The 25284-nt window shown below is 47.7% G+C and overlaps 2 protein-coding genes across 39 annotated transcripts in view; one reads left to right on the plus strand and one right to left on the minus strand.

Moving 5' to 3' along the window:
• Nucleotides 1-1109: 1109 nt before the first annotated feature.
• Nucleotides 1110-24157, plus strand: SLC25A15 (solute carrier family 25 member 15). The gene is made up of 7 exons (XM_007960217.3): nt 1110-1362; nt 4826-4949; nt 11031-11289; nt 16823-16960; nt 18975-19144; nt 20119-20277; nt 21230-24157. The coding sequence occupies exons 2-7, from the start codon at nt 4895-4897 to the stop codon at nt 21352-21354; spliced, it is 906 nt and encodes a 301-aa protein (XP_007958408.1). The 5' UTR covers nt 1110-1362; nt 4826-4894; the 3' UTR covers nt 21355-24157.
• LOC103214323 (phosphatidylinositol 3,4,5-trisphosphate 3-phosphatase TPTE2-like) overlaps nt 11295-25284 on the minus strand; it is a 55531-nt gene continuing 41541 nt past the window's right edge. For 33 of the 38 annotated variants that reach the window (XR_012091981.1, XR_012091972.1, XR_012091975.1 and 30 more), the window contains 2 exons: nt 16735-16907; nt 11295-12438 (listed from right to left, as the gene is read on the minus strand). The gene's annotated coding sequence lies outside the window, so the exon portion shown is untranslated. Of the gene's footprint in view, nt 12689-16734; nt 16908-20289; nt 20446-25284 lie in introns of all 38 variants that reach the window. The other 5 variants (XR_012091990.1, XM_073013593.1, XR_012091974.1 and 2 more) reach the window with 4 other exon arrangements.

Consider the following 25284-nt stretch of genomic DNA (forward strand, 5'->3'; position numbering starts at 1 on the left):
GGGCGACAGAGCGAGACTCCGTCTCAAAACAAAAACAAAAACAAAAACAAAATTAGCTGGGTGTGGTGGCGCATGCCTGTAATGCCAGCTACCTGGGAGGCTAAGGCAGGAGAATCGCTTCAACCCGGGAGGGGGAGGTTGCAGTGAGCTGAGATTGCGCCATTGCACTCCAGCTAGGGTAAGAGAGTCTAAAAAAGAAAAAGAAAAAGAAAAAGAAAATAATAATAATCCGACAGCACATCCAAACAAGGCTGAAAGTTGTAAAATAAAATTACACTCTGTGGAGGGTGTGTGTGTGTGTGTTAGAGATGAGGTCTCTGTCATCCAGCCTGGAGTGCAACAGTGCCATCATAGCTCACTGTGGCCTCCAATTCCTGGCCTCAAGTGATAATCCCGCCTTGGCCTCCCAAATAGCTGAGACTAGAGGCACGTGTCACTACACCTTGTTTTTTGTTGTTGTTGTATGTTTTTATGAGACGGAGTCCCGCTCTGCACCCAGGATGGAGTGCAGTGGTGCGATCTAGGCTCACTGTAACCGTCACCTCCTAGGTTCAAGCGATTCTCCTGCCTCAGCCTCCCTAGTAGCTGGGAAGCTACGCACCACCACGCTGGGCTAATTTTTGTAATTTTAGTAGACGGGGTTTCACGATGTTGGCCAGGCTGGCCTTGAACTCCTGACCTCAACTCCTGACCTGATCCGCCCACCTCGGCCTCCCACAGTGCTAGGATTACAGGCGTGAGCCACCATTCCCGGCTAATTCCTGTATTTTCATACTCAGTTGTGTCTCCTATTAGGGCCTTGAATCCCGAGTACAATTTTGTACTCAAATATAATTTATAAATAAGGCCTTAGCCTCCCAACAAGGTCAAAGCAGCTAAAAAGTCAGTCCTCCCAACCACTGACATTCCCAGCCCCCAGCCCTCAGTCCCAGCCCAGCAGGCTAACTAGGGTCCGGTCGCAGAGAGGGTCTCAGGGATCCCAGAGGCGGGAAAGTCTCCGGAGGCGCAGGCCTCGCTCTCCAGCTTCACCAGGGTCGGCGGCAGCGCCACACCGGGTCGCGGGCTGGGCTGTGCGCGCCGCGGCCCCACGCCCACTTCCGCTTCCCGTGCTGGGGGCTGTGGCAGGGCCGGTAGGCGGTGGCGGCTCCGGGTCCCGGCCTGGGCGCGGTCCTGCGCAGCCCGTCCCCCAGCCGCAGGGGCGCTCCTGAGCTGAGCGGGGCCGCCGCCCGGGCTGCCTGCGCGGAGGGCGGGGCGGAGGGCCGGCCGTGGCCGACGTAGGTGTTAAGTGGCCGCCCCAGCCGGCGACCCGGAGCCGAGAGCGGCGGCAGAGCCTGAGCGGGACGCGGCCACGCCGGCGCGGCGGTGAGCGCAGCCCGGCCTGGCGCCTGCAGCTGCAGGGAGCGCGCCAGGCGGAGGGAGCGGGGCGCGGGGCGGGCCTCGGTGTCCGGGCGGCGTGACCTTCCCGGGCGGCGGGGGAAGCAGCCAGCGTAGCCGCGCACGTGCCGTGGAACCCAGAGAATCTCGGGGTCGTCGGCCTCCTTCCCGCAGTGCCCACCTAGTGGGAACTTTTGTCCTTCTTTGCCCGCAAGTCCTATCATTTGGCTGCGGGGCTACGCGCCCCGGGGCGCCAGTGCTGGGCAGCAGGGAGCGGCTTCTGAATGGAGACTTGCAGGCTGTCCAGGAGTGGGCGGCTGGGCAGCGGCGGCGAGCGTTTAGGGCCGGGCAGAGAAAGTTGGAAGTCGTCTCCCTGACCTGTTCCTTGCGAGGCCCGGGAAGACACGCGCCTGGCCGGGTCCTTGGCGGCAAAACTGATGTGCATCTCCACGCTTTACCTAAAGCCCGGGCTCTGGGGACTGGATGGCGAGCTGGCCAGCGGCTCATGCCGCCCCAGCTTTAGCGAGAAGCCGGGATCTTCCCGCAGCAGTTCGTGTTCCCTCGTGGAAAATGCAGCCTCATCTACTGACTCTCCCTCCCATCCAAAAAAAAAAAAAAAAAAAAGTTAATTTCCCCAAGGGTGGAGAAAAATGGGTGGTTGGCACTGTTGTACCTCAGTCGCACCCTGTTGTAATTTGAGAGAGGGGTCAAAGGCGCTGAAAAGATTCTTTTTTCTATTCCAAGTGCTACAGCAAGCTCATAAATCAATTTTAATTCATGGTGAACAGTCTTGCCTTCTCCAAGCCCTGTGTCTTCTCCAAGCCAGAGCTACACATAATGTGAATTAGTTGCCCACTCCTTCTGAGTGAATCTGTTAGTACCCGTCATCGTTTTCTATCCTAATAATTCTAGTGGCTATTTGTAGAATTTATTTATTTATTTGTTTATTTTTTTGAGATGGAGTTTCGCTCTTGTTGCCCAGGCTGGAGTGCAATGGGGGCGATCTGGGCTCACTGCAACCTCCGCCTCCTGGGTTCAAGCTGTTCTCCTCCCTCAGCCTCCCTAGTAGCTGGGATTATAGGCATGGCCCAGTACGCCAAGCTAATTTTGTATTTTTAATAGAGACGGGGTTTCTCCGTGTGGTCAGGCTGGTCTCGAACTCCCGACCTCAGGTGATCCACCCGCTTTGGCCTCCCAAAGTGCTGGGATTACAGGTGTGAGCCACTGTGCCCGGCCTATTTGTAGAATTTAACGTGTTTACGTTTGGCTCACCTAACAGGGTTTAATTCATATGGACAGACAGAGTGCGATGTGATGTGACTTTCCTTCAAAGTTAAGAGAGAAGTGTCTGTGCCAAAAGAAATAAGCGCATTGAGGTTTATCTGGGAGGCCACATTGGACTTACCTCTGTCTGTCTTCTCGGTTGCCCCGGTTTTTTTCTTTCCCTAAAATACAAGGTTGGGTGTTTTGTGTTGCCTTTGGCCAGGTTGAAATACTCAGATTAAGTGTTGGTTTGTAGACACAGGCCTGAAAGGACAGGACTTTGAACTGAATCCTCTGTCACTGACAGCTGGGTGGCTTTGGTTGACCTTGTCTTGCTCCAGGCCTTAGTTTGCCTTCTGGGAAGGGATTAGGACCCTGATAAACTTTTTAAAAAAATGTTTTTTTGAGATGGAATCTCGCTCTGTCACCCAGGCTGAAGTGCAGTGCCACAATCTTGGCTCACTGCAACCTCCGCCTCCCGGGTTCAGGTGATTCTTCTGCCTCAGCCTCCCGAGTAGCTGTGACTACAGGTGTGCACCACCATGCCAGGGTCATTTTTATATTTTAAGTAGAGAGGGGGTTTCACCATATTCGTCAGGCTGGTCTCAAACTCCTGACCTCGTGATCCGCCCACCTCCACCGGCCCAAAGTGCTGGGATTACAGGCGTGAGCCACTGCGCCTGGCCAGGACCCTGATAAACATTTTTAGGAAGATACCAGATGGCCGCCACCTTTTCAGCCTAGTAAATGGTCCTGTCTCTTCAGATCTATCAACAGCATATAAATCAGTGGCTTGCACTTCTAACTTAGTTGCTTTATTAAGTAATGTGCTGTTGTTGCCACTGGTTTAAAATTTTTTGTAAATAAAGGAAGATTATTGAAGTCTGGTCATTGGCAAAATGCTTCAAGAGGTTTAAACAACGTCTCCACGGCCAGTGTTTCCTGTTGACGTTCAGGGTGACATTGGTGTTAGGAGGGCACTTGGTGTTCATCTCTGATCCAGCACGATGGGCCACACGGCTCCTCAGTGTGATGAGGAATAAGTTATTCCTTATTATTTGCAAATAAGTTACTGGCACGGTTTGAAAGTTACACAGGATTGGTTGTTGAGTTGGATATTTTAGTCAACATTTATTAAGCCCACGCCTCCACAGTGGTTGACTTTTGTCTTAAGGGAGAGAAAGATATTCTTTTTTTCCCAAATGCCCAAGGCTCCAACCCAAACATACTGAATCAAGAGTTCCAGAAGAAAGTCCTGGCAATTTGGATATTTAATAAGTACTCCAGGTGATCAAGCGGATTTGGACACAACGGGCCAGGTGTTGTATCTCAAAGTGTGAGTTTCTGGACTGGCATTGTCCGCCTCACCTGGGAGCTCATCAAAACAGGCAGAATCTCTGGTCCTGACCGAGGCTACTGAATCAGAAGCTGCGTTTTATTTAGCAAGGCCCCCCAGGCGACTCCTGCGCACGTTTACATTTGAAGGGCTAGTGGACTGTGGTGACAGGAAGATGTGTGTGACAGGAAGATGCTTGTGCAGGGCCTTGTTCTAAGAGCACGTGACGCTTGTGCACAGTGGGGCGTCCCATCAGTCTGATGTGGCTATTTGTGACTACCTTCGTTTTACAATATTTTTATTATTCACCTTGTACAGATGAGGACTCCCAGCTGTAGAGGCTGAAGGAGCCACGCTGCAGGTAGAGCAGGCATTCACCGAGGCGTGTGTGATCCAGGGTGCAGCTCCCAGCCTTGGCCGCCTGCGTGTTCCTTTCCAGACCTACTGTCTGGTGAGATCCCCTTAGGCACCCAGCACAGGCTGCTGTCTGAATTTAGAACTGAGCCTGTTCAATTGCTGGCTCAACATAGGCCTCTAAAAAAACAAGTCTGATGCGGTTTGGTACTGTGATTGGCTTACTTATTTGGTGTTCATTTTTTCAGTTTTCATAAAGGTCACTTGAAGTGCTGCTGGTGGCTGTAGCATTGATACGCAGGGAAGGTTTTTGATCTGTGAGTTTTCCAGGGGGCAGTTGCTAAGCTGCACTGATACCTTGAGCCCCTTTCCTTTGGAGCGATCGATGTGGAGCCTAGTTCATGGCTCCCGGAAGTTTGGGTTCTGTCATTTGGCTGCAGGCCTAGAGAACAGGATGCTGCAGACTTGGACTAATGGCGAACTCTTGCCTCCCTGCAGGGGTATGTGGTGCCTGTCATAAGCTCCAGAGAGTTGCCTTCCACAAGACCAGCAGAAGAGTGGGCAAATATGAAGTCCAATCCGGCTATCCAGGCTGCTATTGACCTCACGGCGGGGGCTGCAGGTACAGTCATGTGCCTTATCACATGTTTCTGTTGGTGATGGACGGCGTAGCTGGTGGTGGTCCCATGAGATTATACTACCGTATTTTTACGATACCTTTTCTGTGTTTAGATACATTTAGATGCACAAATACCACTGTGTTATAGTTGCCTACAGCATCCCGTACAGTAACATGCTGTACAGGCGTGTGGCCTAGGAGCCACAGGCCATACGGTCTAGCCTAGGTGTGGAGTAGGCTATGCCATCTCGAGTCGGGTGTGTATGCTCTGTGATAGCACAATGATGAAGCTGTGTAATGACGCGTATTTCAGAACATGTCCCAATCATTAAGCAATGCCTAACTGTCATCCCAGAGAAAACCCAGTTCTCTCTATTCCTCAGCTACCCTGTAAATGAGATCAGATGAAAGTGGTATGAAAATATTACCTCTCCCCCTCCAGAAGCGACGTGCTTTACCTTTGGGATGAATCCATTTGACGGAAGTATAGTATTGTTCAGAGCGTGGCAGAAGGTAGAGGAGTGTCCATTATTGTTAACACCTTGTGAGTCAGGGTGAGGGGTGGAATGTGCCCAGTACAGCTGGAAAACAGCTCAGAGGTGAAGCCCCTTGTCCGTTGTCACCTGGCTGGGATATGCATGTGACATGACATGTCAAGCCTGACAGTCTTCAGAGCCCTTGTAGTGCAAAAATAACACCATAGCATCTCCTGGGAAATACCACTTACTGTCCCTGCTAGTGTTGGGAAAGAAAGGAGGACACTCTTAGAAATGTCTTTAAAAGGCTGGGTGCAGTGGCTCATGCCTGTGATCCCAGCATTTTAGGAGGCCGAGGCGGGCAGATCACCTGAGGTCAGGAGTTCAAGACCAGCCTGACCAACATGGAGAAACCACATCTCTTCTAAAAATACAAAATTAGCCAGGTGTGGTGGTGGGTGCCTGTAATCCCAGCTACCTGGGAGGCTGAGGCAGGAGAATCGCTTGAACCTGGGAGGTGGAGGTTGTGGTGAGCCGAGATCACACCATTGCACTCCAGCCTGGGAAATGAGAGGGAAAATCTGTCTCAAAAAAAAAAAAAAGACATGTCTTTGAAAATGAGACTTGATAACGGACTGTGTCTCAGAGCCGTGAAAGTTGTAGGATTTGCTGGGAATGTCAGCTAACCTGAGCCCAGGGGCCTAAACCCAAGAGCCTGAGGCTCCCCCGGCACAGGGAGGTGCTGCCTGTGATAAGGGGGTAGTGCTGGCATCGTGCAGGCTACTCCTTAGAAAGATCAGCTTGAACATGCAAGAAGAGCAGGACCCTCAGGCTGAGGCACAGGCAGAATGGCAAGTGCGTGGTGGTAATTTGGTTCTCCACAGTCCAGAAGTAGGAGGAGCAGCTGGAATGCTGATTGTCTAAAGGGAAACCCCGGACTACCCTGACCTCCCACAGGATTCTCATAGTAGTTGCAGCTCCCTGGAGTGGGGAGGCCAGAGGGCGTGTTGTCCAGTGCTGTCCTTATCCAGCACACCCCCACCCCCACCACCAACAGATGAGTATAGTCATGAGTGTGGCCACCTCATCAGTCATTTGCTCAATTGTGAAAAAGAAATTGTTCAGGGAAGAGCAAAGTGTTTTCCCATGAGCCAAAGGTCGGCCAAGGTATGCTAATGCGGAGGACTGGAGAGAGCGCGTCACTGACACTAATGAGGAGCACTGGGCAAGGGTACTTCTCCCAGGGCAGAACCCACAAGGTACGTCCCGGCCCCAGATGTCCAGGGAACTGAAGGCCGGTGGGGGTATGCCCAGTAGTCTCTTGCCCACTGTGTGCCTTTAGGCTACAGCCTCCCGGGCCCCGGGCCCCCTCCCCTCCCCCATGGCACACTGGGGAGGACGCTGACCCTGAGAATGGTGCAACCATCTGCCTGCCCCCGGCCGCCTGTCACCAGCAAGTGAATGCTCTTGGGCTCAGTTCTGTGTCTGCAGTAGGAGGGTGTTTAGCCACATGTAGTCTCGGCTTTTGACATTTTATGTCTTTCAGTCAGTCTGTCAAAGATCTAGAACCTCTGGTGATAGAATTTAAAAGTCTACCTTTTCCTATTTATGTGCATACAGGTATTTGGGTACCACATTTATAATTTACCGTTAGTTCAAAAGATAGAAATTGCAACAGTATGGTTGGGAGGCTGGTACGTAAGGCATTTGCTGGTGGGCATGTTTTGAACACGTATTGGTCCTTTATGTGTACTGACACACTGTCCCCATCACTGTTGGACAGGTATTTCTCCCTGTGCTGGCGACACAGGGATGCCCCTCACCGAGGTAGCGCTGTGATGGGTAGTCTAACTTCTGAGGACAACGAAGCCCATTCCTGGGGGGATGGGATGGGGAAGGGGAGGGAGACTTGGTCTTTAGGTTGGGGTCTGGGCAGAGGAGGTGCCCATCAGTGACACGAAAACCTCCGTTCTGCTGTGAGGCCCATGGGATGCAAATGGAAAGTAGAGTCCCACTTTAGAGGATCGTGGAGTCTTTGAGTGCTGGAGCTACAGCGACCTTTAGACATTGTTGGCTCCAGTGCTCGTTGAGTATGTAGAAAAAGGCCCACGAGGAGCAGTAGACTTGTTCAAGGTTATGCAACAAGATGGTGTGAAGACAGGGCAGGACCGAGGTCCCTGGGTCCCTTGTCTGGTGGTGTTGCCGTCTCTGCGTCTGCAGCACACTGGAGGGGAGGGTGAGTTTGGAGACTTTGGGCCCTGACTTTCTGGATATGGAACTTGCTGGGCTTTGGGATTTTTCTGCCAGCCATTGGATAGGAGCAGAGGACCTGTAGTGTTTTGTGGCAGAGGTCACCCATGGAAGTGATCCGACTGTAAGCACAGCTGCTGCCCAAGGTGATGTGGATGGAGCTTAAATGTGTTGTTGTGTATATTTCTTCTTTTCCTTTTAAACAAAATTTTCCCCACCACACAGGTTTTCAGCCAGCTCATCTAGTCTAAAGTGCTGGGAAGTTCTCATTTCCCTATCTGCAATGGCTGTAAGAGATCTAGGTCCCTAATCAGCTAGGACGAAGGAGGATTTCAAGAACTTAGTTAGGTAATTAGATAATTATTGAAATGGGGCGCGTGGATCCCAAAAGTTAAATATCTTGAAGGGAAACTTGGTACCACTTGAAGAGTTAGTCATTCAGCAGCTCTAAAACAATGCAGTCACTACTTTGACTATTGTTGCAGTGTACCTTGTTTGGCGTAGCTGGGGAATGTGGCATTTCAGATCATTGAAGTTTATCTTCTCAAATGCCAAAATTAAAAACAACCGCAAACCTGTTTTGATTGGAGTTTCTTGAAAATGATATACCTCCCTGCCCTGTTAAACCTTTATGGATGGCCTCCAGAGGGCTCTGAGGGTCTCACCTCTGCTCGGGTGGACCTGGTCCTGTGGTGTGAGTCTGCTTCTCTCTTCTCACCTCTCTGCCTTCTTCAGAGCCGTCCCTTCCCTGAGACACTGCCCCTGCCCTGATAGATTTCCTCTATATCTCAAGATTTAGTGACTCTATGTCAAGGACTGAAAATCCAAACCACCACCCTTAGTAAAGTGTTAGGTATGACATAGTCTGAGTGCCTTTCCTGCGGAATAAGGTGCTTGGCTGGCCACCACACCGCCTAAAGAATGTTGTTATTTGTCTTTTAAGGAGAATAAGATCAGAAGTCTGACTTCTAGGCAAGTGGAGAAATATAATATTTATTCATGCCTTTATGGACTTGATAGATCTTTGAGAACCTACTAGGTGTCAGGCTCCATGGTTGGTACTGGTGTTGGAACGGTCTTCTCTCACTTGAGGGCACAGTGAGCGCCATGACCATGTCATTTGCGGTAAATTACACAGGAAGTTAGCTTACCCTCGCAGAGGACGGGAGACAGTTGTCCTAGCATTTGTACATTCATTAGCCTCCCCCTTCTCCCTGTTGGAAATGTAACTATCCCAGCTATACAGAAAATGTGTATTCTAGTACCCTGTGATGCCTGAACTGTTCAAGATGATCAACTTCAAAGATGAATGTGCTGAATTAAATGCTTTATGGCTAGATGCAGCTTATCTGCATCTAGGCTCTCTGAATTACGCACCCACTTAAAACATTCTGTCACCTCTTCTCTTGGAATAATTAAATTATTTTAATGTCATTCAGATATCTTTTTATCCTAGCCCAGCAGTACCTGGGAGAGAATGACTCAGGATTAATCATAGTAAAATCATATTAACTTATATTCCACTCATTCAGAATTGGGGATTATTTGGCAGTTAAAGGCAGAAGTGTGTCATTCCTCTCCTGGAAGAAATGAACAGTAACGATGGGCTCACACAGATCATATTGCTTGTTGTTTAAAAAAGAGATCAAAAGCCGGGCACGGTGGCTCACGCCTGTAATCCCAGCACTTTGGGAGGCCGAGGCGGGCAGATCACGAGGTCAGGAGATCGAGACCATCCTGGCAAACACAGTGAAACCCCGTCTCTACTGAAAATACAAAAAAATTAGCTGGGCGTGGTAGCGGGCGTCTGTAGTCCCAGCTTCTCGGGAGGCTGAGGCAGGAGAATGATGTGAACCCAGGAGGCGGCGGAGCTTGCAGTGAGCGGAAATCGCGCCACTGCACTCCAGCCTGGGCGACAGAGCGAGACTCCGTCTCAAAAAAAAAGAGATCAAGCGGTTTTCAGACTCTTTGGAAGTGTTGGCTTATTTGCCAATAAATAATTGAGAATTATTCTTAATGTCCCTTCCCCCAACTCCACTTTCCAGAGTTTAAATGGAATAACTATGTATAATGTCAAAGTCAGGAAGTTGTATTTGTCAGATATTTTCTGTAAGCCTTCTTTTGCATTTTGATGAAGGTTTAAGAGCTCCTCTCAGGTCCAGGAGGAGATGCTAACCACTGGGAGTTCCCACGACACCAACCCTACTACAGGGTGTGGGGATGTTGTGGGGTGGTTACAGTTCATTCCTTTTCTTCTGTTTAGAATTTTTATTAAAATGATTTCACGTGGCTGGGCATGGTGGCTCATGCCTCCCAGCATTTTGGGAGGCCAAGGCAGGAGGATCATTTGAGGCCAGGAGTTCGAGACCAACCTTGGCAACATGGTGAAATCCCATCTCTATGAAAAGTACGAAAATTAGTCAGGTGTGGTGGCGGGTGCCTGTAATCCCAGCTACTCAGGAGGCTGAGGCACAGGAATTCCTTGAACCTGGGAGGCAGAGGTTGCAGTGAGCTGAGATTGCACCACTGCACTCCAGCCTGGGTGACAGAGCAAGATACCATCTCAAAAAAAAAAAAATTATTTTGTGCAATGTAGACTTTGCTGTATTTAATATTCTTATAAAAGTATATAAATAAAGGATTTAAGCTAAGCATAAATAAATTTCAGTCCATTCTCTAAATACACGTTATTAATCGGTAGAGCTCAAATTAAAGAGGTTTTTCTATAGAATGAAATATTTAGCTCTTTGGGGATTAATTAGCCGGACTCCTTGTTTCCTTTCTGTGGTGCCGGGTCTGATCATCCCACTGGGCGTTAGGCAAAGTGAGTGATGAAGTCTTCCCAGGTTTCCCCTCCCTTTCTGTGGTTTCCGTTTCACACACACACAGTAGCCACTGGTTACTAACCACTTATGTAACTGGTGCTGTGCTAAGCCTGTCTCCTCCATTGTTATTTAATCCTCATGCTAACCCTATGCGGTGGCATGGATGAGGAGCTGAGGCTCAGAAGTTACGTGGCTTGTCCAGGATCTCGCAGCAAAGCCGTAGTCCCTCTGACCCTATTGCTCAGGCTCCTACATACTCACTGCACTGTTGCATCCTCTGCCTGCCACTGTTGAGCACATGTCTGTCTCTCTCCCCTGCCTGGCATGAGCTCCTTCAGGGTGGGACTTAGATGCCAGGCACATCAAGGACCTGCTATAAATCGTTTACTGGACATGGCTGGAAGGTTTTGGAGGAAAAGAGGTTGAAATGAACTGAAGCAGGGGTAAGTTCTGGGGTAGGCTGCCTGTGCCTTCTTTCCATAGATAATGGAAATGTAATCTCATACTAGAGCTGTCATCTGTCCTGATTCCAGGGGGCACAGCGTGTGTACTGACCGGGCAGCCCTTTGACACGATGAAAGTGAAGATGCAGACGTTCCCTGACCTGTACCGGGGCCTCACGGACTGCTGCCTGAAGACTTACTCCCAGGTGGGCTTCCGTGGCTTCTACAAGGGGACCAGCCCAGCACTGATCGCCAACATCGCTGAGAACTCAGTCCTCTTCATGTGCTATGGCTTCTGCCAGCAGGTGGTGCGGAAAGTGGCTGGATTGGACAAGCAGGCAAAGCTGAGGTGAGTCAAGGACACACGCTTTCTTTTATTTAAAAAAAAACCCACAAAACTGGCAAGGCATGGTGGCTCATGCCTGTAATCTCAGCACTTTGGGAGGCAAAGGCAGGAGAATGGCTTGAGGCTGAGAGTTCAATACCAGCCTGGGCAACATAGCAAGATCCCCATCTCTACAAAAAATAAAAATTAAAAAAAATCTACTGTTGTAGGGTCACAATTTTACTGATGTGTGGAGGAACATTTCCTTTTTAAAAAATAACTGCTTTCCTTTTATTTATGAAGTTATACATTGTCATCATGTAAAACTTGGAAACCACATATGCACGCCACAGAGGAGACCTGCTCGTCATCCACCACTGAGAACGAACCGCCCTGCGGTTTCAGTTTTCTCCAGTAGAATGCTGTTCAAATGCAGCTGGCGGTGCTACCTCTCGTCAGCAGACATGCTGCACTAAAACTGTAGATGCCGCTTATGATACACGTTTTAGCTTTTCTTTCATTAGCGAAAAGCAGAGTATTGGAAGAGGTTGTCTGAGCCCGATGAATTGGAGGAGTTTTAGGAAGGGTCGGAAATGTTTGCAAAGATGCAAGGGAACCCACCTTTCTCTGTCCAGGTCTTCCCAAAACATCAGCCTTCGCCTTGTTCTTGGTCTTGCCTTGGGTATTTATTATATAGAGACTAAAGAGAATTCGGAAACCACTGGGATGTTTAGCTATCCCTGCTTTGAACGTTGATTTTATTTTATACCACTTAAAATTATTATATAAGCTTCAAGATTGCCAAGGGCAGTCTTAGTTATTTCAGTAAGAGTTTGAAACCTGATTGCAGCTGCAGGTCCCACACAAGTGACTTCGGTTCCTTGTGCACAGCAGTGTTCTCTGGAGGTGCCTGGAGGTCTGAAGGTGTGCCTTTTTCTAGGCAGGAATTTCACCATGATGAGTAGAGCTTGAGGCTTGGGACTGGATACGATTGCCCAAGAAGACAGTGTAGACAGTGAGGAGGGCTGGGCATGAATGAGATGAGCCTCCAGCACAGAAAGGGCAGGCAGGAAGGCAGTAAAGAAACAAGCAGGGCACAGACCAGGAGAATGTGGCGTGCCATGATGGAGACTGAACAGAAGCAAAAACCACGGGCGACTGTAGTTTTGTTCCCTGTTGAAGGAGAGACACTCTATTAGACAAGACCTGGACTTCAGTTCAGTTCAGTTTCCTTAGCAAAGGACAAAATGGGGAGGGAAGACCGGGAAACAGTGAGCAGCCACGTGAGATTCTGGAGAAGACCTGTGTCTTCTGAGCAAAGCAGCCCCTCCAGCCGCAGGACAGACAGTGACTTCTGTCTTGCATGAGCGAAACCACTGGGGATCTGGCCCTGCCTGCCCCTCCAGTTTCTTGCTTCCTTAGCCTGTGAACAAAGTGAAGGACAGGTAAGAGCATATTGCTTTTCTGCTGAGAACAATCTAATACCTTACAGCTGCATTTCCCCACACTACTTTCAGAACATTGAATTGCTGGGTGTCCTTAAGAAAGAGTTGGGAAATTACGTCACAGTGTGTCTCTCGTGAAGAATCACTCTGGGTACATTTATTTCATGTAGTGTATGTGTTATTGAGTTCATTAAAGATGCTTAAAGCTGGGCACAGTGGCTCACGCCTGTAGTCCCAGCACTTTGAGAGGCTTAGATGGGCAGATTACTTGAACCCAGGAGTTTGAGACCAAGCTGAGCAACATGGCAAAACCCGTCTCTACAAATAATACAAAACTTAGCTGAGTGTGGTAGCACACGTCTGTGGTCCCAGCTACCGGGGAGGCTGAGGTGGGAGGATTGCTTGAGCTCAGGAGGCAGAGGTTGCAGTGAGATGACACCACCGCACTCCAGCCTGGGCAACAGAGTGAGACCCTATCTCTCAAAAAAAGAAAAGATGCTTAGTTGTTTTGCAGTAAAGAAACCATCCTGATGAACCTTGTCTAATCCAGTGCTCATCTTTTTTGAGCTTGGGCCTTTTTTTCCTTTTTCCATCCTGAGGAACAGTGTTTGCCGGTTACCTGTTGGGGAAATGCTCTCTTAGAGTCTACAAAGCTCTGACATGTGTATCATGTCTCTGTAGCCCTCACCGTGATGCTGTGAGAAGAGCAAGGCAGATGTTCTCTCTCTAAGGGATGGAGGAACTGAGGTGCCAATATTGACATGCGCAAGGTCACCCCGCTAAGGACTTGGACTTGTGTCCTCTGAGCTCCTGCCCAGTCTCCTTTCCATCAGACCACGGTTGGGGGTCTGGAATATTTTATAAGGGTCAGTTCTAGAGAGAAGATTAATCAGGAGCAGTGAAAGGAAAGAACTGCTTGTGAGAGCCTGTGGTGAATTTCTGCAATCACACTGTAAATATTTGTCTGTTCCCGGTTTCAACATGACCCAGAGTGTTGTTCTGCTTTGACGTTTTGCTGGACAGGGTCTTACACAGCAGGAGGGCTCAGGTCCATGTTTGTTGAATATATGACAAACAGATGATTCTTACAAAATCCCATCCTATACTTATTACCGTTTCAATTCTAGTTCTGCACATTCGTACTCCATGCAGAACCAGGGGCCCGTGCACCTCCTTCTGTGCACTAGTCGATGCAAGTATTTATCGGAAAGCCAAAGTCCACTGCATATCTGATTTGACCGTGTCCTTGCACTATAATAATGTGCTTGGTGTTCGTTCAGATGTCTGAGCCATTATTATATCTTCAACTCAATAGACTTCTACATTTATTGACGGCCACCTTTGTCCTGGCAAACTTGGCAGACCCTGGTTAATGCTCCTAATTGACTATTGCCTGTCAGCAGGTTAACAGAGAGTCCCTGAGGGAGGCCAACTGTGGATCTGCAGGCTGACTGAAAGATAGCAGAAACCATTTTAAACTTTGGTTCTAACAAGCTGCTAAGGAGTGAAGTGGGGGAAAGGAGTAGACTGAATAGCACTGGATGGTTTCCACAAGCCATAAAAGCGTGTGCAAGTACATTTGTGTACCTGGTTCTTCTTCGTTAATGGTTTTAGGCTTAATTCTCTAACATCAAAAGGAAGTCTGCACTGCAAGCAGTGTCTTCCTACTGAAAGAAAGCCCCACTGCAGGCCAAGTCTTCTGAAAGACTTGGGTGTATCAAAGGCCAGCTCAGCCTCTGGGAACCCCACCTTGCATCTGGCCATGGCACAGAAGCTAGACCGCCAGGGACGAGCAAACCAGGGCCAAGACTAGCGCCACCTTGATTTTATACTAATCTTTAACACTGGAAAAACTTTAGTACCCCTGAATATGGTAGGTCCGTCTGTGCTTTTTTTTTTTTCTTGAGAATGGAGTCTCACTCTGTCGCCAGGCTGGAGTGCAGTGGTGTGATCTTGACTCACTGCAACCTCTGCCTCCTGGGTTCAAGCAATTCTCCTGCCTCAGTCTCCCGAGTAGCTGGGACTACAGGTGTGCACCACCATGCCCCCCTAATTTTTGTATTTTAGTAGAGATGGGGTTTTACCATGTTGGCCAGGATGGTCTTGATCTCTTGACCTCATGATCTGCCCACCTCGGCCTCCCAAAGTGCTGGGATTACAGGTGTGAGCCACCGTGCCCGGCCCCGTCTGTGCTTTTGCTCAGTTTGGAGAAAAATTGTTAGGGGATTATCTCTCTACCTGGGTAGTTAGCTGAGGAGATTCCCACCCACCCTTGGGGGTTTTTGGAAATCTGTGAGGGCGATCTTGGCTGTCCAGTGAGAGCACGATGCCAGCATTGAATGGGTGTCAGGGAACCACTTCAGTCCTTCCTGCCCAATGAAGGATTGTCCCACCCCAAATGCCCGTCATGATCCTGTGACGCAACACTCTTTCGGGGCTGGAAGGGACCTTCTATCCCGACTCCCGTGAACCATGAACTCGCAGAGAAGCCTTTCTTTTGAAACACTTCTCAGACTTTTCCCCATTTTTTTTTTTTTTTTTTTTTTAAAGAGTCTCACTGTGTCACCCAGGGGAGTGCAGTGGCATGATCTCGGCTCACTGCAACCTCCGTCTCCCTGGTTCAAGCACTTCTTGTGCCTCAGCCACTGGGGTAGCTGGGATTACAGGCGTGCACCACCAGGCATGGCTAATTTTTAGTAGAGACAGGGTTTTGCCATGTTGTCCAGGCCTCAAGTGATCTGCCTGCCTTGGCCTCCCAAAGTGCTGGGATTACAGGTGTGAGCCACCACGCCTGGCCTCCCCATATTCTTGAACTCTTACTGGATTCCAGTTTCACAACCCTGCTAGTGACCTTTGGCTGCTGGTACTAAATCCATACAGGAGGTGAATGTTTCTGTTTTTGTATTTGTGCATTCATCGCGCTGCCTAGTTTAGATTTCCAGTTCAGCCATTTCACCTCATACCATTGAGCTTGCAACTTGTACTGGCTTCACCCACTCCCGTGGCACCATTTTACCCTCTTCTGTGTTGCTGAGGTGGTAGGTCATCAGCTGAACTGGAAAATCTTTTTGTGATGCAGCGACTTTTGGTTAATATTTTTTCTGGCTTTTCATCTGTGGTAGTTACGTTGCACATCTGGCTGCTCCAGGTTGTATTGTGGGCTTGTGGGGATAGTCTTAGAGCCTAGTTTTATTTAAAACTTAGGGCAAATACACTGAAGTATTAATAGTGTGTGTTTTTCAGTGGGGGACTATGGGTAATGTTTTTCTCCTTGCCTTTGGGTTTTTTTGTGGAGTTTTATTTTGTTATGTTGCAATGTATCTTGGCTTTGGCTGCTGTAACAGAATACTACAGACTGAGTGACTAAAACAAACATGTCTCATAGTTCTAGGGGCTGAAAAGTCTAAGATCAAGGTTCCTGCAGATCTGGTGTCTGATGAGGGCTTGTCCTTAATTTGAACATAGCCATCTTCTCACTGTGTCCTTGGATGGCAGAGAGTGAGCGATCTCTCTGGCCTGTTCTTCTAAGGGACTAATCCCATCACAATGGCCCTATCCTCATGACCTCATCTATACCTGACTATTCCCAAAGGCCCCATCTCCTAACACCATCACCTTGGGGGAATCAAATTCAGTCCATAGCGCTGTGTGTAATCAAAAGAATATGGGTGTTGCAGTCAGGAAGACCTGGGTTCACATCTTAGCACTGCCACTTAGTAGCTGTGTGACTGGCCACATTATCTCATCTCTACAAGTGTCCCTTCCCATAGGGAATTGGGGTGCTGCTGTCTGCCTTACAGGGTTGTGGGATCCTTAGATGAAACAGCACATGCAAGTTTCCTTCCTTTCATCATTTTTTTAGACATGGAGGTCTCTCTTTGTTGCCCAAGCTGGAATGCAGTGGCTATTCACAGAGGCAGTCATAGCACTGTAGCCTAGAACACATGGACTCAAGTGCTCTTCCCACGTCAGTCTCCTGAGTAGCTGAAATCACAGGTTCATGCCCTCACAGCCGGCTCCTTACCCTGCTTTATCACCAGAGTGCCCTCCGTGTGGTGGGTGCCAAAGGAATGAAGAAGCTGAGGGGTAACTGTCTGCTTGTGTGCTTTCAGTGATCTGCAGAATGCAGCTGCCGGTTCCTTCGCCTCTGCCTTTGCTGCACTGGTGCTCTGCCCCACGGAGCTCGTGAAGTGCCGGCTGCAGACCATGTATGAGATGGAGACATCAGGAAAGATAGCCAAAAGCCAGAAGTAAGCACCACTTGGGCACAAACGTCAGGTTTCTATTGCCCTAGTGAATTGGATGATTTTTCATTTTATATTGTACTAAAGTGGCAGATGTGGAAGCCGATTTATCTACTGCAAATATTGTTTCTAGAATGCTTTCCCCTATCAGTCAGAGATTTTCTGAAAGGATTGGCTGTGACTAGACCCACTACCCACTGCACAGAAAGTCTTAGACAGATATTTAATACCCCAGAACTGGAGAAACCAGGAGCTTAACACCCTTTTTGGCCTCTTGGAAACGTAAGGCGTGATCTTCAACCATTTTTGGAGGTACATAGTGGGTGGCTTCTGAACTTTGCCTTAGACCTGAGCCTTCATAAGTGCCCATTTGGATTCTGAGATGAATATTTGATGCCCACTTCCAGGTTTCACACGGGTATTCAGGCTGATTGCCCCAGTTCCTAGAGGTAACTTTCCTTACCCCACTTATCCCCAGTCCTTCAAGTGCACCTGCAAATGGTCCAAGTTCTGAGAACATTAATCAATGCTTTTGTAAGCGTAGCTCCTCTTCAGTGATTAAATCTCTCTCTAGCCCGCTCTTGAAAACACATTCCCATTATCCTCGGAGAGTGCTGTGTCATACACAATTTGATTTACTTGAATTGGAAGGCAATTTATTATCCTTATTAATTGCAAAACTTGCCTACTTATCTTGACATCTGGCTGAGTTCTGACCAAGGATATTGCTGTGGTTAACTCAAAGCCTATAAATCTGCTGGGAAAAAGCAGTAGATAAATTGACCATTTTCAGGGATCAGTCCCCACTCAGTGAGAATGGGGTTTGGAAGAGTGCCCTGTTTTCTACACCCTTGAGACACATTACAACCAATTTGAATCTAATATTCATTGCGTAGAAGTCCAAGAGTGTAAGTCTTTAAAACTTTTTATTCAAATATACACATAGTATCATGAATGCACATGTAAGTCACAAGTATGCAGTTCTATATTTAGTGACACAATTTATGTGCCTTTGTAACCTGTGTCCAGATTAACAAATAGAACATTAACACCACCCAGGAAGCTGCCCTCATGTCCCTTGGAAGTAATTCAAGGTAATTAAAAGACAGTAATAGTTATATCCAAAGGACTTAGGCAGATCGACACCTTGAATTATCAGCTGACTTTGTATTTGAGGTCTAGCAGTGTTCACACAAAGCATATGGTATGGTAACTTGGGGGGCTAAGCCTCGGATTGGAAGGGAGGTTAATTGTGTTGAGCTGGATTACTTTTGTTAAATTCCATGTAGCAGTGCCTTCTGAAGCTCGCAGAAGGAAAATAGTTATTAAACATCTGTGGCCTTTATTACCTTGGGACTTGATCCTTTATCTATCCAAGTCAAGTCCCCTTCTTGCTGAGAACAAAGTGAGGAGAGAGGGAGTCACTGAGTTGCACTGAGTATGTGATTTCTTGGCCTGTTCTTAGCAGGGATAAACCTGCCCTGGTAGCCCCCCATTATGAAGGGGAGTCAGACAAAAAGTGTTCTGTGTTCTGGCTGCTACAGGAGCAGGGCTGTGATCTGCTTAGAAGAAATTCTCCTGCATCCCTGGTGCTCTGAGAAATAAATTCTTGGTGCTTCTGCATAACAGGAGCTATAACTTGTTCTCAGAATTTGTCTTGCCTTCAAACAACATTTACTCCTTCACTCATTTCTCTGCACTAAAACAAAACAAATCCTATAAGCACCTGAACAGATTTCCCAAAAACACACCAGAAAGATTGAGGAAATAGGAATCAACGGCGATAAGGGACCGGGCAATAAAATGCCATTTTATGCTTGCTGAGTTTAGATAATTCCTTCCTGTAAATAAATTTCCTTCCCACAGAAGGATGCCTTTTAGTCTCACTTCCTGGCTCTTCATTCAGAAAATCAGCTTCTTCCTTGCTAGTGCTTGACCAGATCTGTTAACTGGTTGCAAATGCCCTTGTCCTTTCTTCCTTCCCACCTGCCATAACCATGCTCTTTGTGTTTCCTCCCAGTACAGTGTGGTCTGTCATCAAAAGTATCCTTAGGAAGGATGGCCCCTTGGGCTTCTACCATGGACTCTCAAGCACTTTACTTCGAGAAGTACCGGGCTATTTCTTCTTCTTTGGTGGCTATGAGCTGAGCCGGTCCTTTTTTGCATCAGGGAGATCAAAAGATGAACTAGGTAAATGTGTTTGCATTGACAGCAGTGGGGTGTGATGGTGTTTGCTCCTTACAGGTGTGGTTTCTGTGGATTCTCTGGCCTTTGTGCTCTCCTCCCCACATTGGTGGCTGCATCTGGCACAGGGAAGCTTCTGGATGCCAGAAGGTAACATGGTGGCAGGCAGTTGATAGCACCCACCCTCCAGGCCTGATAATTTCCTTAGGACAGGGCCTGAAGCAGTACATCCCAAACTTTCTTACTGGAATAAAGTTTGTTAATTTTTCTGGATCTATATTAGGGGAGAAGAAATCCAGAAATGACTTTCCCAATTGGGGAATCACCTATAAATAGTCCTGAAATAAGCTTAAAACTTGGTAATCTTAATAGTGTTTTGAGAGCAGCGGAAACCATAGTTCTTTGTAGCTTCTCATGTTTAGCTGGTTGGTTTAACTACATGCGATGTTTGGCTCACATAAGTGAGTTTTTCTTACCATCTCTCTCAGTGTGTGTTGAATCTATTCTGTGGTTAGTCAAGCTCCCAGACTTAACTGCTATGTTTAATAAAAACAATTTTGGCGTTTAATGGTAAAGGAAGAATCAGGGCTATTAAAATACTTAAGAGTGAGAAAGTTGAAAAAAGACGTAGACTGTGTTTGGCCTGTCTTCTCCCCACTGTAGGGGGTTGCCACTCAGCTGGAGGCCTGCTGGTTCATGTGGGCCAGCCCTCAATACCTCAGTGACCAAACTAAATATAACCCTCACTAGGGCTTCTTGTACTTGGCACGACCCAGGGGTAGACCTGGGCTACCAAACAAAATCTTGTGTTCTTAGAGCTTGGTAACAAGAGCTTTGACCGTTTCCTCAAAGAATTGTATTCTGCCGCATTAGCATTTTTATTTTCATCTACCTGCAGCCATTGCTACATTGACTTCTGGAAATGTCACATTAGCTGTTCTTGAGACAAAATACCATTTGCTATTTTTTTTTTTCTCTAGGCCCTGTCCCTTTGATGTTAAGTGGTGGAGTTGGTGGGATTTGCCTCTGGCTTGCGGTATACCCAGTGGATTGTATCAAATCCAGAATTCAAGTTCTTTCCATGTCTGGAAAACAGGCAGGATTTATCAGAACCTTTATAAATGTTGTGAAAAATGAAGGTGAGTAAATACCTGTTTCTCAAGCATCCATATACATGTTAAAATCTGAGATGTGGGCCAGACGCGGTGGCTCATGCCTGTGATCCTAGCACTTTGGGAGGCCGAGGTGGGCAGATCACGAGGTCAGGAGATTGAGACCATCCTGGCTAACAAGGTGAAACCCCATCTCTACTAAAAATACAAAAAAGATTAGCTGGGTGTGGTGGTGGGCACTTGTAATTCCAGCTACTGGGGAGGCTGAGGCAGAAGAATAGCGTGAACCTGGGAGGTGGAACTTGCAGTGAGCCGAGATCGCACCACTGCACTCCAGCCTGGGCGACAGAGCGAGACTCCATCTCAAAAAAAAAAAGAAAAAAAAATCTGAGATATGAACTTCTCTGTTTTGATTGTAAAAAGAAAGAGGACAGTAACACAGAAACTCTGTGTCCCAAATAGAGCATAGATACCTTGTCTATTACTCATAGTAATCCTCCCTTAAATCTGTATAACAGGTAAAGTTTTACAAAGTATTTACACCTTCCTCCCTTATCTAATTCAATCTTCATAACCACCCTGGGCAGTACTAATACTATAAACAGGTCTCCGGCTTCAAGGTTGGTGCTCCTGCCACTGCCCAGGTGAAGCTGCAGAGCTGCTGCCACCTGTCTCCATGGTTGCCTCTGTCTGGCCATCTCAGGCCTTAGCTCTGCCGCATCCATATAGTAAGAGTGAACCAAGCATGGATTTGGGGTATGTTACCTGAGCATCAGTCAGTTTTGCCAGGAGACCTGATACTTGTCCTTGTTTCTGTTAGTCTATTTAGGGAAAGCTGGGAATGCATCCTTCCATGACTTGTTGGTTTCTAGCACTGTTGTCTGGGTTTGCAGACGTAAATATACCGGTGCTATGCAGCTGCGTGGGTGTCCCCAAAGGAGGGATTGTTGCAGTCTTTGATCGCCCTTTTATTTGCTAGGAATAACGGCCTTATATTCTGGACTGAAACCTACTATGATTCGAGCATTCCCTGCCAATGGAGCACTCTTTTTGGCCTACGAATATAGCAGGAAGTTGATGATGAACCAGTTGGAAGCATACTGAAGTGTCTTGGTGAGCCTGAGCCAAGCACAGGTGTTTGAGGACTACAGTTCATCTCAGGGTTTCTTGGAGTACAAGACCAGTGTGAAGTTATTCTGATTTCTTGGGAATTTTGCTTTTTGTCTTCCCTTCTACCCTACATCTTAAACTTTATGGAAGAACCTCTATTTTGCATCATATCGTTTCTGCCCATAATCGTACTGAAATAGAAAAGTCACCGCACTTGCTCTTGGTTAAACATAGAGTGGTCAGTAGCCTTATGCGCCTAATTCAAAAGGCGGAATATAGTTCCTACAACCTCCACTTGTACATGCAATTTGGACAGTTATATGTTGAGGGAAATACAGTTTGGTTCCATGTTTATTTCAAATATCAGAAAAACTCAGAGGTGATCATTTCTCATGAAGATGCTTATAAATGGTTGCTTAACCCATTCTAGATGTAGGGTCTGCTTAATGGGTATACTTTTCTAAGTGGTTGATTATTATTATTATTTTTTTGATATGGAGTCTCACTCTGTCACCCAGGCTGGAGCGCAGTGGCATGATCTCAGCTCACTGCAACCTCTGCCTCCTGGGTTCAAGCAATTCTCTCACCTCAGCCTCCCGAGTAGCTGGGATTACAGATGCACGCCACCATACCCAGCTAATTTTTTTTTGGTATTTTTTGTAGAGATGAGGTTTCATGTTGTCCAGGCTGGTCTCGAACTCTTTACCTCAAGTGATTTGCCCACCTCGGCCTCCCAAAGTGCTAGGATTACTGGTGTGAGCCACCATGCCAAACCAGTGGTTGAATTTTTTAAAAAGTGTTCATGGGGTACTTGAAAACTAAAATATTCTTCTATATTTGTAAGACAGTATACCTGCATACTGGTGTGGCTTCCACACTTGAGTAGAAGCTTCAGAGTAGGCATCCTAGATTTCCCCAAGATGCTCTACTCTTAAAATAGTGCCATTCATTTTCTTGGTGGGATCATATTCCACACTGACTATATTGCTAGGGGTGGCCCAGAGGGTCAGGCCTTTGGGAAATAGCACAGCCTTTACCAGCTTCCCTTCTCTCCCCAAGAACTTCCCCTCTTGGGCTTTAGATTGAGGAAGGGGCTGAGTGGTAGGCAGTGCCGCTGTGCTTTGATGAAGACCCATGTGGCTGGCAACAGCTCTTACCTTTTGTCTCTGGGTCCTGGCCTGGGTAGGATTCCTGGGTGTTCTGTTGGCCCATTTGGGACCATCAGTCCACTTTGGACCACTCACTGTCTGCTCTGCCTCCACCAATCAGAAACCCTTCCAAGGAACAGTGAGAGCCAAAGCCAAGAGAAGCCTTACTCCCTATTTGGTGATTGTGTGACCATGGGTGAAATCCTCTCTCAGAACTAGAAAGAACTCAGTGCTTTTACTCTATAGTGAGTAATGTCAGGGCTGACCCATCCTGAAGTCTATCTTGCCATGCTTTTACAGCGTTGGAGGCTTCTCCATTTGGTACTGGCAGTCAGTAACTCTTAATGATGACTGTATATGGGATATGAGTTTATAAAGCAATGCAACATAAGCAATTGTAGGCCAGGCGCGGTGGCTCACGCCCATAATCCTAGCACTTTGGGAGGCTGAGGCGGGTGGATCACAAGGTCAGGAGTTCGAGAACAGCCTGACCAACATGGCGAAACCCCATCTCTACTAAAAATACAAAAATTAGCTGGGCGTGGTGGCGTGCGCCTGTAATCCCAGCTACTCAGGAGACTGAGGCAGGAGAATCACTTGAACCCGGGAGGCGGAGGTTGCAGTGAACTGAGATTGTACCACTGCACTGCAGCCTGGGTGACACAGCGAGACTTTATCTCAAAAAAAAAAAAAGAAAAGAAAAGCGATTATACTTAACCATGCCATATATATGTGTTCACTGACCACAAATTCACTGACCAACCAACCAAACTCCACACTTCATCTGATCCCCCATAGACTTGGGGATGGACAGCTGTTCTTTGGCTATATGGTATAAGAGGGTCATTCTTGTCACTACTAAAGTTAACCTCATCATTTTGTGCTGCTCCAAGACCAGCAAGGTATCTTCCAATAAAGTGTTCCTAAGCAGCCTGTATACTGAGTGAAAGCAGGCTAACAATTTGAGTAAGAGTCCATACCATGTATGTGTTTCTGTCAGCAGAATGTACATGTTGTACAAAACCTCTAGGTTCCTTAAGCTTTTTGCTGTCCATGAATCCTCTGTGGCAACTGTAGTCGTAGAGCCAGAAGCCAGAGGGTCAGGGATATGAGGGACTGACAAACAGCAGGGGACATCTGGGGAGGAGATCCCTGTCATGTCTCTTGTGCCACAGGGCTATTATGGCTGGTCTTCCATTTGCTTTTTCTTTCTTTAAGTGAAAACCATTTTTCTACTTTGCTTTTCTCTCCATACTTAAATGGTCAGTAGCTACTGAGTGGTGCTTTATCTGAATAGGCCTGGATTGGAGCAAAATATAAATGGGACTGGCTTTCCACAGTAAGTAAACTGCTTCAGAGCCCACAGTCCCCTGCTCAGTGCCCAGAAACAAGTCAGTCATCCCTGTTGGCAGTAAATCTTCCCACAGGCCGTCCATTAGAGATTTAACTATATATCTTCAATAGAAAGAGTCTGAGGCAAGTGGGAGTGAGGAATGGAAGCTTAGGTTGGGAGAATTTTTTTTCATTCTGTTTGCTTAATTCAGAGTCCCGTTTGTGGTATTTCATATCTGTACTCCAGGCAGAAATATAACTTGAAAATACTGTGTCTAAAGACATTTCAGTGTTCTATCATTAAATTATTTACTTAATATTTGAGTCTGATGAATTTCATTGAAGTTCTTTACATCCATGTTAGGAACCAACTGTCAGGAATGTTAAAGAGTTATGTGTAGTAGTGTTTCAAGGCAGCAGTTTTATTGCAACAAGCATTGTATTCAGTCAGCAAGACACCTGATGTAATTTCACTATAGGTGACAAAAATATTTCTAGGCACTGAAGTTATGGAACTTGGCTCACCAGAATTACTTTCTCCCTCCACCTCTTTTTATCCCTCTATTTTAAAAAATAGTTAAACTGTCTCCTCTTAAGTTTTGGATGATTCCATTCCAAGTTACTAAATTCTACTTAAGAAAACACGTATCTGAAGTGCCAAGATGGCTGACTAGAAGCAACTAGTGTGCGCAGCTCTCACAAGAGGAGACAGAGAGGTGAGTGAACATGAGCTCTTCAGGTTGGTCATCCAGCAGGCTGTGTTGGGATTCATCAAGGAAGCAGTGGTGAGTCACAGAGAGCAGAGGAGAGTAAGGCAGGACAGCCGCCCACCTGGGATTGGTGCAGAGCAAGGGGAGGCTCCCTACAGCAGGGAAAGGGTGAGCGAGTGAAGGCTCCTGGGGACTCACACTTCTGCCATGGACCTTTGCAATCCCTGGGCACAGGTCTCCACTTACCCTCCCCCCGCCACACACACCCCCTGGGGCTCTAGACTGACACATAGAGCTGCTTGGAATCTGGGCAGAGCCACTGCTCAAACCAGTGTGGATCCCTGAGCTGCTATGGCCCCAGCTGCCATAGTCTGGCCAAGGTAGGCCAGGCTCTCTCGTGTGCCCCTAGGATAGGGGCCATCTCCATGGTGCTGAGGAGTGGACAGACTGCAGGCCTCACCTCCGCTGCACCTTGCCAGGCAAGGCCCACTGGCCTGGGCCTCCATCGCAGCCATCCTGCCCCCTGCCTGTACACTCCAACTGGTCACAGCCCTCATTTCCCTGGGATGGAGCTCCCAGAAGTAACCAACAGACCCTCTGCCCTGCCGTAGCCTGTGCCCCTGCTGCCCTCAGGCTGGAGAGGGAGCAAAAAGCCCAACAGCTGTCATGGGCCTCCAGCCTGCCACAGCTGGCATATGGAAAGGCAACCCAGACCGTTTTCCACACGAGTCCCT

Source organism: Chlorocebus sabaeus, chromosome 3, assembly GCF_047675955.1.
Source record: "Chlorocebus sabaeus isolate Y175 chromosome 3, mChlSab1.0.hap1, whole genome shotgun sequence".
Taxonomy (NCBI): Eukaryota; Metazoa; Chordata; class Mammalia; order Primates; family Cercopithecidae; genus Chlorocebus; species Chlorocebus sabaeus.

Bases quoted from the DNA above. Each gene is read 5' to 3' on its own strand.
- SLC25A15 (XM_007960217.3), top strand. From the start codon at position 4,895: ATGAAGTCCAATCCGGCTATCCAGGCTGCTATTGACCTCACGGCGGGG. The intron at 4,950-11,030 runs GTACAGTCATGT...TCCTGATTCCAG, and splicing joins CCTCACGGCGGGGGCTGCAG to GGGGCACAGCGTGTGTACTG. The intron at 19,145-20,118 runs GTAAATGTGTTT...TTTTTTCTCTAG, and splicing joins GAGATCAAAAGATGAACTAG to GCCCTGTCCCTTTGATGTTA.